General features: G+C 44.7%; 1 protein-coding gene across 3 annotated transcripts in view; it reads right to left on the reverse strand.

The window, feature by feature from the left end:
* Positions 1 to 13754, reverse strand: part of LOC118517151 (potassium voltage-gated channel protein Shaw-like) — a 30585-nt gene that overhangs the window by 1952 nt on the left and 14879 nt on the right. For all 3 annotated transcript variants that reach the window (XM_036063015.1, XM_036063014.1, XM_036063013.1), the window contains exons 7-9: positions 12982 to 13191; positions 372 to 540; positions 93 to 188 (exon numbers count right to left, since the gene is read on the reverse strand). In XM_036063015.1, the coding sequence (XP_035918908.1) occupies positions 93 to 188; positions 372 to 540; positions 12982 to 13191 (475 nt within the window). The remainder of the gene's footprint in view (positions 1 to 92; positions 189 to 371; positions 541 to 12981; positions 13192 to 13754) is intronic.

A 13754-nucleotide genomic window follows, 5' to 3' on the forward strand; every position in this document is an offset into this window, starting at 1 on the left:
ATATTAGCATGAAATTTGTTTGCGATTGAAGCTTTACTGGGAAGGGATTGAATTTTTTTTTCGGGGATTATGATTTAAAGTACAAAAATTACCCTGCTGTAGTACGGAAGGTGGCTTGAGGACTGCTAGCCCTGGTACGGAAGGTCCTTGAAGGGTGAGTCCTATCACATTGACGCCATTCACGTGACCTGAAGGGTGAGAACATAATTTAAACACATGAGGAATATAGAAAAAGGAGTTTTTTGTTGAAGCTTTTCCAGTCTATGTTGAAGGAAAAGCTCTCAAAAGCTCTGTAAAGCTCAACCTCTCTGAACTTTTCGGTTAAGGAATAATTCTACACGCAAAAGCTCCCACGAGAGGCGAAAGCTTACCGATTTTCGCCCCACCGAAAGCATCCTTAAAGATGGCGGGATGGGTCGGTTGGGTGTGTTGGTGTTTGAGCGCATTTACCCGCCGGTTAGCCGCACCCATGTCACGCTTCCTTCGCGGTTGCTCCACCGGCAGCACACGGCGACGCTTTTTCGGCAGTTTTGAACGAGCCTAAGAGATGGAGAGATAGTAAAGAAAAAAGTCGAAAGAAACAAATGACAATCATTTTCCTGCGGACAAACCAGTAGTTTGAGGTGCCGATGACCAGAATAGAAACAAAGTGTCCCCTTCATTTTTCTTTCTCTCTCTTTCTCTCTTCGCTGAAAGTATGAGAAGTTACACCCCAAAAAAGTGGTCGCTAGTTGAGCATGATGGGTGAAAAAAGGGCGAGCGAAAGAAATAATCACCAGATAACAACGTCTTTGTTTACGCTGTGTTTGTTTTGGGGGTTTGGTGGAAGAAAACTGTTCCGGGTTTTTGGCCCCCTGTTTGGCCCTGTGGAAAAAGTTGCCCCATCAGGGTGGTTTTCGGGAAGTTTTTCTTTTCTGCACGCAGCAGGGAAACAAAGCGAGTGGTACGGTGGTACGATGTGTAAATTGGCGCCTGTTTTCGTGAAGGGTAAATTATCTGATCAGCACACCAAGAAACACCTTTTTCTAGCCCTTGGGGGAGTTTGGTTTTGGTGGTAGGTTGGCTTTGGGCAACATCGTAAAGAAAGGATGAATTTCAATTGTCTACCAGCTATGGGACTGGGTCTGGAATTTTCATCGCACCTTCTGTTTGCTAATTGTTTGATAAGGAAGGTAGACATGTGCTGACTTAGCATTTGTTTTTTTTTGTGAGTTGATTTTTTTAGGGTTTCAAACATTATCGAGCCGAGAGTTGAATCAAATGGAAGCCATGCATTTGAACGATCATTTAATTTTTTATGGAATATTTTGTATCACATTTAATTTTTAAAAAATATGCTCAAAAATCACTCATTTAACGGCAACCTTTAAAAAAATAATTTAATAGGCGACCCCTCACGAAAACCGGTGAAATTGACTCCTCTACCACCGTACGACCCCACAAGCTTACATTATGAAAATAGTCTATTTTGTGACAAAAATACCTTAATTCAGCTGATCTCCTATGCAAATATATGTTCAAAAATTCTTATCAAATCCGTGTTAAGACTAAACTATTTCAAAATTTAACGTTTACCGTAACTCAATAAGCAAATACCTAATCGTTTCGTTGCACTTTTAGCTGGTCTGCTACTCTCCTTCACAAGAATAACAAACTCAACCCAGCTGAAGAACTAATGTTTGCTGGTTAACGTGCATCCTGTCTCATCTCCTATACAGAGAAAAAAAAGCCCCCAAGATGTCGCCGGTCACCTTTCCGATGTCCAATCAGCGAGATTGTTTGTTCAGGTCCGTCCGTGAAGTGTAACAAATTGCTTTGCATATAAATGACGCGTACACTTTCCTTCACAACCCCACACACAAAAAAGGGGATCAGTTACATATTTATGGTCCAGAGGTTTTAGTCCACGGTTCTCCCCAGCCTAATCGGCGAAAGTAATCAACAGCGTATTATGCAAAATTAACAATAAATATTTTATCTCGTACACGTGTGAAAATAAAAGTTATGTCAGCACCTTACCACGCGTTCGCCTTCAACCCAGATGAGCCTAGTTACGCAAGGTGGTAATAAATCGCTTTTACACGAGTGCGCTCACTAAGCACCGCCTCGCCCAACTAATGCGATGCGAAACGGCTATTGAACCAACGAGCGAAAACAACAACAGCAGAGGAAAAAAACAAGCATCACGATGAAAAACGCTGATAAATTTCCACTAAGCCAGCACACAACCGTTGCGCAATGTTTATCTTGGACAGAGCATCCGGACAAGCGGACACACATTATGGCGGCGCTCGGCGAATCCTTTCTTTTTTGCTGGTTGGTGTGGTGTTCCCGCACCGGGTTTCACTGGGAAGAAATGGAGCCAATTTGAGATACTGCCAGAGTCGATAAAAATTTAAATGAGAAAATTATGTAAATCGAACAACACCACCAGAGTGCGCCGCTGTCGCGAGGGCCTAGCGTGTGTAGGATCAACCAAACAAAAAAAGCATAATGGCGGCACCTGTGACCGACAACAGGCTGGCGGAAGGCGCAGACACCGACACGGCGGATTGTTGCAGTTTGGTAATCTCTTTTCCCCTTTTTAAAAGGAACTCTACCGCACACACACACAAACAACCTGACACGCTTTCCCTCCCGAAAAGCTCCAACGCGAACCAGATACTTTATTTGTCGTTACATCCCGGGGCATCAAGTGGAGTGGAACGAATGGCTTTAGAAATAAAAATAGATTTTGCTTTTGTGCTGTCAAGACCGTACATTGCGCCTGAATGAATGCCGCTCAACATGTCCTGTCGCACTTGTTGAAAACACATCATCTCGCACACCGGTGGCCGACACGCGGTAGGCTAATGACGTCAAAGGTGTGTTTTTCATTTTTCGACTGCTACCCGTCACGAAATGTGGTAGATTTTAGACAAAAAGGCCACACTTTACCACTCAGCTGACAAGCTTGCCAACAGGTAAATGAGCGCACATTAGCCCGCCGGGGTTGCCTGATGAGCGAGCAAATGAAGTGAAACGAACGCCCGAGGATGGCATTAGTAGTCAATAGACAAGCACGGCTGGCGGCGCTGAGAAGATGGCTAGTCTCGACGCTGAAAGGAGATCTCCATCTTACGGTCCTCGACAGAATCGACCTGCTCCGCGTGACCCGTTCATGCGGGATGATTTTATGCTAATGACCTTGAGGGTTTGAAGAAGGTTTGGAAGCTTGCAGCAGCAGTTCCGAGCTTCGAGTCATTGAGTGCTGGCCTTGCATAAGCGTGCAACTGTCAGCCGGGGCCAGGGCTTTTTGTTTGATCAACTTTATCAACTCGACCCACCAAAGCAATGGGTAAATGGAACTCACTCAGCCAACTCCTTTTCTCTGTTGGAAAACCTTATCGAAATGGCAGCAAATTGGAACAATCTGTGCTGGGTAGAACGAGCTGTCAAGTGCAGTTAATTAGAACGGAACAGTTTTTGGGGTCAGCCCGTAGCGAGACGATTGGTTGTCGGGTCCAATTTATTGAGATTTAAAGTTTTTTCGTGAGGACTTTGAATAATTGTCACTTGAACTATTGAGCTAACTTGAACTCTGTCTCAATTGATGTTGGTTTTGGTGCTTATAAAATTGCTGAAAGGTAATTTTTGTGTAACACATTTTAATTTGATATATTTTTTCTCATTTTATTACATATTTTAATATCCTTTTTTTCAACCGATCCTTGATATCCGATCCGGTTAAATTTCTGTAGATATTTTGTTGAGCCACCTCGTCGTTCAACAAACTTCGTTAAGAAGAAAGCTCGTCATTTAAAGGGCGTCCTCGTCACACAAAGAACCTTATCTACCAATAGATCTCATGGTCGAAAATGTCTCAATCACCAATAAGTCTCATCGGTGGAAACCTCTAGTACCGTAGAGCCTGAAACATGAAGAGACCACTTAAGGGACTTCGTACATCAAAAGACATTATTTGTTTTTATTCATCTACCAACAAACCCTGAAGTTGTCTTGATACCCATTTCAGAAATCTGGAAACAAACAAAACGATTCCAAATGTAATTCTTAGTGTCATTTCCGTCAAAGGCCACCTTCGAATTGAACCCATAACTACATCAGACGTAACTTCAGGATTTATGTCTTCAACCTTTAAAGTGCTATGATTACAGAAATTCCAATGTCAAGACTATCACACCTTTTCATCAATATGGAGAAACTGTATGGCCTTTTTCACTCAGTCTGTTTACGTTTAGATGTTTTGTTTACGCTTAGACGTCACACCATACTTGACGAAAGCTAGTTTCGTCAAGTTTTTTGATAAACGAAATATTTCAAGTATACAGTGAGTAAGGATGAGTGTCGCTCGCGTGGGGGGCACTCAGAAAGTTTATAAATAGGGCAGAAAACACAATTATAACTCTCTTCGAATTTGGAATCTGAACACGACGCTTGGTAAATATTGCAACACACATCGATCCGAAACTCCGCGAATTCTTCATGGTGCCGTGACCAGGATATATAGCTCGAATTTCTGGTGTTTTTTCGCGAGTTTGATCGACCCGTCGTTCACCGTTTTGTGTGTGGTTTGGATTTTCGTTTGGTTTGGATTTTCGTGCACCGTACAGCTGTTTTTGCCGCATCACGCATTACACTGCAGGTCACTCACTCACACGCACATACACACACAATATTGCACAATGCCCGTACCACCCGTCGTTTTGGCGTCCCGTCGGACAATTTTGTTGGCGTCCCTTACGCGGTACGAGAAGTTTTTGGATGATTTCGTTCACGCACGGGATCAAGTAGAGGTGGAGGTTCGTTTAAGGAAATTCGAAATATTATGCAAGGATCTGGAGAGTGTTCAACAAGGGTTGGAGGATTCCGCTTCCACGCTGGAAGAAACAACGCAGAATGCTGCATTACGAGAGAATTTCGAGGATAGATTGATTCACGTCCAATCTCAACTGCAGGCAAAACTAGCTTCTACCGCGCACCCGAGCACTGGATCGAACCCACTTAAGGGCATCAAGCTTCCCACCATCGCGCTGCCAGAATTCACAGGCGACTATATGCAATGGTTGACTTTCCGCGACACATTTGAGTGCTTGATTCATAACAACGCCGATCTACCAGCGATACAAAAGTTTCATTATTTGCGCGCCGCAGTGAAAGAAGAAGCGGCTCAGGTGATAGAATCAATCACCATAAGCGCAGCTAATTATGAGTTAGCCTGGAACACTTTGGCTGAGCGATACTCTAATGAGTATTTGCTGAAAAAACGCCATTTGCAAGCAATGTTTGCCATTCCGGCTGCTCAAAAGGAGAGCGTTACAACACTGCACCATCTTGTGGATGAATTTGAGAGGCACAAAAAGATATTGCAACACTTAGGAGAAGAAACGGACTCTTGGGGCAGTATACTTGAGCATCTACTATGCACTAAATTGCCAATTATAACATTGCGCGATTGGGAAGAGCACGCATCTAGCAACACAGATCCTAGTTACGACAATTTGATTACATTCCTGCACCGTCGTATGCGTGTATTGGAGACGTTGTTAGTAAACAACCATCATACGTCACGGGGTCATGAACTCAATCACTCACGGCGAATAACCTTTCCGCGTCAAACTAGTTTTGGTACCACGTCACATGAAACGCCAAATTGCATTTTATGCAATTCCTCGCATTCATTGCTAAAATGCCCACGATTTGAAGGAATGGAGCCTAAGGATCGCTATCGTTTCGCGATGACCGCGCGTTTATGTATAAATTGCCTACGCGAGAATCATATGGCTCGTTATTGTCCGTCGCACTACAAATGCCGGCATTGTAATTTGGCACACCACACAAAACTGCACTTCACACCGAATAGCCCTAGTTACAACGCTCCGCCACATCCCACACACAACACCGCTAACGATCACACGGCCACCGATAACACACAACGCACATTTGCAGCAGCACTACAGCAAGCACCCGAGCAGGTATTGCTCCAAACTGCTTTGGTGAATATCATTGATAATTTCGGAATTGCTCATCCAGCGCGCGCGCTGTTGGACAGCGCATCGCAGCCGAATCTAATTAGCGATCGACTCGCTAAACGGCTGAATTTGAAGAAGAGTAACGTACACGTTACCATTGTTGGAGCAGGACAATCTACTAAGACAGTACGGGAATCCGTACACGCCCAGATTGCCTCTCGAGTGACAGCATTTACGATCAATACTGAGTTTTTGATGGTCGACAATTTGATAGCGAATCTTCCAACGCGCGATGTTTGCACCAAAAACTGGAAGATACCGCCTGGCATCAATTTAGCAGATCCGATGTTCTACAAATCTGCTCCCGTTGATATAATTCTCGGCGCTCGTCATTACCATGCATTATTTGAGAATGCCACTCAGCTTCGTCCCGCACCTCATCAACCCGTCATGATTAATAGTGCTTTCGGTTGGGTAGTGACCGGTACCACAGCTGATCAGAATGTGTCATCTAAAACCCATCCTACCACTTCCTATTCAATCGTCTGCATGGCATCATTGGAAGAATCCCTACAACGATTTTGGCAACTAGAAAATTTAACGGTTAATGATGCATACTCACCCGATGAACGGCATTGCGAATCATTTTATAAAGCAACCACTGAACGTGACGACACAGGTAGATATATTGTCCGTCTACCAAAACAGCCCGACTTCGGAGAAAAACTCGGCCTGTCCAGAGCTCAAGCCATCCGTCGGTTTGAACTTCTTGAGCGAAGACTAGAACGCGATCCAGCACTTAGAGAAGCATACCAAGCATTCATGAAGGAGTACTTAGAACTGGGACACATGTCTCCTATAAGCACTGATACTACTGATGATACAGCTGCTTATTATTTACCGCATCATCCTGTTTTCAAAGCTTCAAGCACCACTACAAAGGTTAGAGTAGTTTTCGATGGTTCGGCAAAAACGTCGACTGGTTATTCGCTGAATGAAACGTTGCGGGTTGGACCCATAGTTCAGGATGAACTAATAGACATCGTTCTACGTTTTTGCACATTTAAAATCGCTGTTGTTGCTGATATAGCAAAAATGTATCGGCAAATCGTCCTGCACCCTGATGATCGACGTTTAGTTCGCATCTTTTTTCGATTCTCACCGGAATCGCCTATGGAATTGTACGAGCTGAATACCGTGACATACGGTTTGTCTCCATCATCGTTCTTGGCCACTCGTACTCTGTTGCAGCTTGCGGAAGATGAAGGTGCAGCTTATCCACTTGCCACACCTGCGCTTAAGCACAATTTCTACGTTGACGACTTCATTGGCGGAGCAAACAGCGTGGATGAAGCTCGGAGCCTTCGGCAGCAACTATCGGATCTGCTCTCCAAGGGCGGGTTCGAACTCCGAAAGTGGACTTCAAATTGTTTGGAAGTGCTCTCCGGTTTACCAGCGGAGCATATCGGTACACAATCCTCGCTGCAGTTTGTGCCAAACGAGAAGGTAAAGGCTCTTGGCATCATATGGAAACCCGAACTCGACGTGTTGTGTTTCGAATCACCAGCTGCAGTCGATACAACCACCATCACCATGAGATCAATATTATCGAATATTGCCCGAATGTTCGATCCCCTTGGATTGATCGCTCCGGTCATTATACGTGCGAAGCTGCTCATGCAGGAATTGTGGCTGCAGAAGATCGGATGGGACGATCCGGTTCCCGTTCACATCTATAACAAATGGAAGGCTGTTAATGATGATTGGAAAGATTTGGCTGACTTCAAACGTGATAGGTATGTGCTCTTACCAAACTCCAAAATACAATTCCATACATTTGCAGACGCGTCAGAGGTAGCGTATGGTGCCTGTATTTACGCACGTTGTGAAGACCAGCAGGGGCACGTTCGAGTTAGTTTGCTCGCATCAAAATCTCGAGTGGCCCCACTGAAACGCGTCACGCTGCCAAGACTGGAACTGTGCGCAGCCGTGTTAGGAGCTCATCTGCATCATCGTGTTCGACAAGCAATGCAAATCGAAGTCACCGATTCGTTCTTCTGGTCGGATTCCACGGTCACGCTAAACTGGATTGCGTCACCACCCAACACCTGGAAAACCTTTGTGGCTAATCGTGTTGCTGAGATCCAGAACTATTCACATCCTCGTCAGTGGAAACACATTCCCGGCTCAACAAATCCCGCCGACCTGGTATCTCGTGGGATGTCAGCAGTGGACATGCTGAAAAGTTCGATATGGAGTTGCGGTCCCGAGTGGTTGAGGTCACTTGCTTCTGATTGGCCGATTTCGAATCCATTGCTGGCGGCCGAAGCTGATATTGAAATTCGTCAGGTGAGTGCTGTAGTCGCAAATGTACAGACCACTCACCCTTGGTTCGATTTGTGGTCGTCATACACCAAATTGTTACATGTAATCGCATATTGCACACGATTCATACACAATACCAAACACAAGACACCCACACAACAATCGTCACCAGTTACTACATCCGCGATCACACCTAAGTTCCTGGAAGCAGCTAAACTCGCATTATGCAAGCTGGCGCAACAAGACGAGTTTTCATCGGAGATCCGGCTGCTGAAAAAAGGAGAAACTGTAGGGCGGCGCTCACCTCTACGGCGCTTGAATCCATTCCTCGATGAGGAAGGAATAATGCGAGTGGGTGGCCGATTGAAGCTTGCACAGCTTCCCTACCAGTTCAAACACCCTATCCTACTTCCCAAGAAACATCCGTTTGCTCGTCTCATCGCATACCACTTTCATGAAAAGCTGATGCATGGCGGGGGAAGACTATTACTTTCCCAGATTCGAGAAGAATATTGGCCGCTCGACGGACGGAGATTAGTGAAAGGAGTAGTCCGTAATTGTTTTCGTTGCATACGACAGGATCCCGCCCTAGTGCAACAACAAACCGGCCAACTTCCGTATCAACGCATCACTCCGAGCCGGCCGTTTTCTATTACTGGAGTGGATTACGCCGGCCCATTTTATCTTAAGCCGACGTACAAGAGAGCTGCCGCTGCCAAATGTTATTTGTGTGTTTTCGTTTGTTTTGCAACCAAGGCGGTTCACCTGGAGCTGGTCAGCGATCTCACCACTGCAGGGTTCTTGGCCGCTTTACACCGCTTCACAGCCCGGCGCGGGCTACCGTCGGATATACACTCCGACAACGGGAAAAATTTCGAAGGTGCGTCACACGAGCTAAAAGAATTATTCGAGTTATTTCAGAGTGAGCAACAGCAAAACATCATCGCCACCAACTGCTCTGACATAGGGATTACCTGGCACTTTACTCCACCTAAGGCTCCACATTTCGGTGGATTGTGGGAGGCTGCGGTGAAGACAGCCAAACGACATCTCTACCGGCATCTGGGCAGCTCGAGGCTGTCTTACGAAGGGTACAGCACCGTTCTTCAGCAGATAGAAGCGGCGATGAACTCGCGTCCCTTGCTGCCGATGACGGATGACCCGAACGATTTGGCCGCGCTTACTCCTGCGCACTTCCTGATCGGTACTTCCATGTACGCCGTCCCCGTTCCCGACTACACGCGCCTGAAGACCTACACTTTGGATGAACTACAAACCTGGCAATTACTCGTGCAACGTTTCTGGAAGCATTGGACCACCGAGTATTTGCAGGAAATGCAGAAGGACAATAAGGTTGCGGTTCGATGCGAAATCGTTCCCGGCAGGCTGGTCATCCTTGTGGACGATTCCCTCCCCATCACCCGCTGGCCACTGGCGCGCATCATTGATGTACACCCTGGAGAGGATCAGCTTACTCGTGTAGTGAAGCTGAAAACGGCAAAGGGATTAGTCACGCGTCCTGTTACGAAAATTTGCGTTTTACCTGTTGCGAAACCGTCCTGTTAGTACCGCGTGTTAGTTATTTTGTTATGACATTCTGTCATGGGGGGGAGTATGTTTACGTTTAGATGTTTTGTTTACGCTTAGACGTCACACCATACTTGACGAAAGCTAGTTTCGTCAAGTTTTTTGATAAACGAAATATTTCAAGTATACAGTGAGTAAGGATGAGTGTCGCTCGCGTGGGGGGCACTCAGAAAGTTTATAAATAGGGCAGAAAACACAATTATAACTCTCTTCGAATTTGGAATCTGAACACGACGCTTGGTAAATATTGCAACACACATCGATCCGAAACTCCGCGAATTCTTCACAGTCCAATTCTCAGACTCGTATGCGGAACTTTAACTATAACCTCAAGTTCACCTACACAACTTTAAAACTGTTGTTAAAGATTCTCGGTGATATCACAGCCGATTCTGAACTACAAGTGCACAGACAGCGGCGATGTTTGACTCATCTTAACTTCAAAATTTACAGCATGTCTTAAAGGGTTCCTCAGCAATTAAATAATATTAAACCCCCAAAATGGTCGTAAATTTTATACGAAACGGCTAACCTCTGCCTTAAATCGACGTGCCTCACCCGCGATTACAATTACTCAGAAGTTTCCTGCCACCTCACCAAGCTTCCATTTCCTGCTCCTTGCCCATTTCACCCACAAACAGCGATCATTTATCAACAAAACCCCGTAAGAAACCGGACATAACTCTTAGCGAACTTCCATCTTAAGGCTAGACAGGTTAAGATTGTGATAGAAAATTTAGAACCACCACAATGAACCTGCCCGGCAAGCGAGACAGGTACATAAATCATAACTGACGCGACGGAGTGGAACATAAATCTGCAAATTAAGGTCAAGATTAAGACAATATCGAGCTTCACGACGAACGAACGAATAATGCCGTTCCGAGAATGATGAATTGGAAGCCATTACACGAGCATACGAACATATGATTTTGGGCAGGAGGTAATTGAAAAGAAATAATTTTGATTTACTTCCTCTTTATCAGCGTGTCGCGGGCAGTTCGCGAGGACAGGACGACACGATCGAAATGATTTTCAAATAACAAACCATTCAAATGTAAAAATGTAAACTGATCTTACCAGTTTTAAACTCAGCACCGTGCCCGGGAAGGAAATTCACCAGACATTTTTTCACCCAACAGCATCTGCTTCCAAAAAGGCGTGTAGAGACCGTTGAGTTAAAGTTTTCCGGTGGAGCAAAACTCACTTTTTTCTTCCTGCTCAACTCTACCAAGATAATGTTTCCGGCGGTGTAAAAGTTACGCTCAATGCGAATCTCCCCAGTGGACCATAGTACGCTCAGATGATAGTTGTCCCGAGAAGTCTGTGCAGAAGAGTTGCAAAACAAGAATCAAAGTCTGTACCAAACCTGTGAGCGGGGTTGTAGAGCTATTCGCGAAGACGGAAAACTTATCACTATGCAGAATTCTTTCGCACTTTCCTTTTCGCAAAACTTTTCCATACCCCGAGGCACGTTTACAGACACACAGCTTTTGCTTGGGGCTGAGGCGCAGAATACCCGAAACGGCACAACTCAACCCAGTCAGGATAGTTTGACAAATTTACTTGCTCTTTCCGAGCCAAACAGGGACGCAGATTAAAGCCGTTAATCATCGCATCAGCCGGTCAGTGGGCGAGTGCAGCGGACATCGAACAGAGTGTCAACTTTATCGGAACATCGACACACGGCTCATCGTCACTGGAATGTCTTTATTGCTCTTTTTGCTTCTTGCCTTTCTACTGTATAGCCACGAGAGCAACAGGAACTTCGTCCATAAGCCCTTTCACCGGCAAGGTGTCGGAAACGAACCGCAACAAGCTTACGGGTGCTTTTTCGGTGGTTGAAGGATAGAGTTTTTTTTTTGTATGTTCTTGGTGAGTTCAAAAGTTCACTAAAGCTGCCGCCTCTTTCGGTCATAAATCGTGGCTAACAAGCTTCCTACAGTAGACATCCGCACAATGGGCAAGCAGTGGGATGCAAGCAAATATTAAGGTGGCTGTTTTTAAATTTTGTCATTAATTTTTCTAGCCATTAAATTTAAATTAAAATGTTAAAAGATTTATTCATTTAAGCCAAACTTTCGATAAAGTCTGATCTATATTAATCTGAACTATAGGTACTACACTACCAAGACATGTTTTGCGCCTAATAGTATGTGATATTCAAGACAGTTGTGATTAAGATCGATCATGAATTCTGTGCAGTTTAGTGTGATGAAATGAGTGAACTAAGGAAGGAACTTTTTCCTACTTTTAGGGTCAATAAGAACAATAAAATCATAATAAATTTTAAATAACAACGCTGTTTTAACCATCAAAATGCCCACTGTGAGCAGAGCTAGACAACTCCCATACTTGATGAGTCTTGTTTCGAGAGCTACCTTGTGGTTATGAGGATGTGTTTTCCCCGAATCACTTTCAGATTCAGAGAAAAAAAACAGAAGCAGACAAAAACGACTGCCATCTCCTTTCTCTACCAACCTCAGACAGCAGCGACACGTTCGTTATGGGTGATTGATGAACGAACGCGACGAAGATTTGCCTACGATGATAAGGTCAAAGCTACACCGAACGATGGCTTCCTTGTTTGGAAATAAAGATGTGTGATGAGTTCATTCCACCGATTGTACGGACTGATACCGGATGCCGGTATTGCAGTTGTGTAAGAGCCTGTTTTCTACGGCCACTTTGCCGGTTACAGCCACATGACACAATAAGAAAAATCATGCATGTCATTTCTCGGTAATGAACAATCGACGTAAAATGAGGATAAGCTTCCAGGAACGAAAAACTTGCTTCCTCATATATCACTTTCGGTGTTGAGAATAGCTACGGGAAAACAGGAAAACGAATTGTAATGCATTGCTCGTGAAATATGATATGTGTCTTTAAGCCTCATCACTATCAGCGCTACAAAATTACCCACATTTCATTAAAGTACTAATTACGTGTGTTAATCCCTTCATAATCCATAAACAACAAAATTGTAAAGCTCAACTCACGGCCCATAATTAAAACAAATAATTAACAACTGATCTTTCGAGCACCGGGCCAAGCTCATTAAATTTCCCGCCCAACGCCCCAATCTCAAACCTACCTGCGTGTGCGAGTAAAACATGGAGAAATTACTGACGATAACTGGTACCGGCAGGGCGATCGTCAGCACACCGGCCAGCGCACAGAGCGCACCGACAAACATCCCGACGTACGTTTTGGGCGCCATATCACCGTACCCAACCGTGGTCATCGTTACGATCGCCCACCATAGTCCGAGCGGAATGCTCTTAAATTGATTGTCCGGGTTATCCTGTTGAGAGAGAGAAAACACAGAGGTTAAGAGAAAAAAATCGAGGTAAAAAAGCTAGTCCATTCAATAAGAGGTGTTGTGTGACCTTTTCCAACACTCATGTTGAATGTACAAAAGATTACTTGCACTACACCGACTTATGTTGAAACAGTAAAACACATGTTGTTAAATCCCGTTAAAAGATAATAATGACTCCAAACCCGCAGTGAAATCCTTTTGTTCCCGAGGTCAACTAGGGATTGGGTGTAAAAAATCGTCAAATAATCCCTGTGACCCCGTTTTATTTATTTGTCGTACAGAAAGGCTTCGCTGATAAAAACAACAAATCACTCACGTAACGCTCACGAAGGGGTTACTCGACAGCAGCAAGTACAGCGAGTGAACGCAAATGATTTTCAAGCCATCCGTATCATTAGCAGGCTTTACGATTTAATCTTTAATTATGCTCTCCTGCGGGAAACCGGTGGCCCAAACATCGAAACAACCGATTTTCGTTCTATGCTCCCTGGACTTCGACCCGAGACCAGGGACCACCTTCAGGGATTTAAAAATAACAACAGCAG

The sequence above is a fragment of the Anopheles stephensi genome, unplaced genomic scaffold (genome assembly GCF_013141755.1).
Source record: "Anopheles stephensi strain Indian unplaced genomic scaffold, UCI_ANSTEP_V1.0 ucontig55, whole genome shotgun sequence".
Classification (NCBI taxonomy): Eukaryota; Metazoa; Arthropoda; class Insecta; order Diptera; family Culicidae; genus Anopheles; species Anopheles stephensi.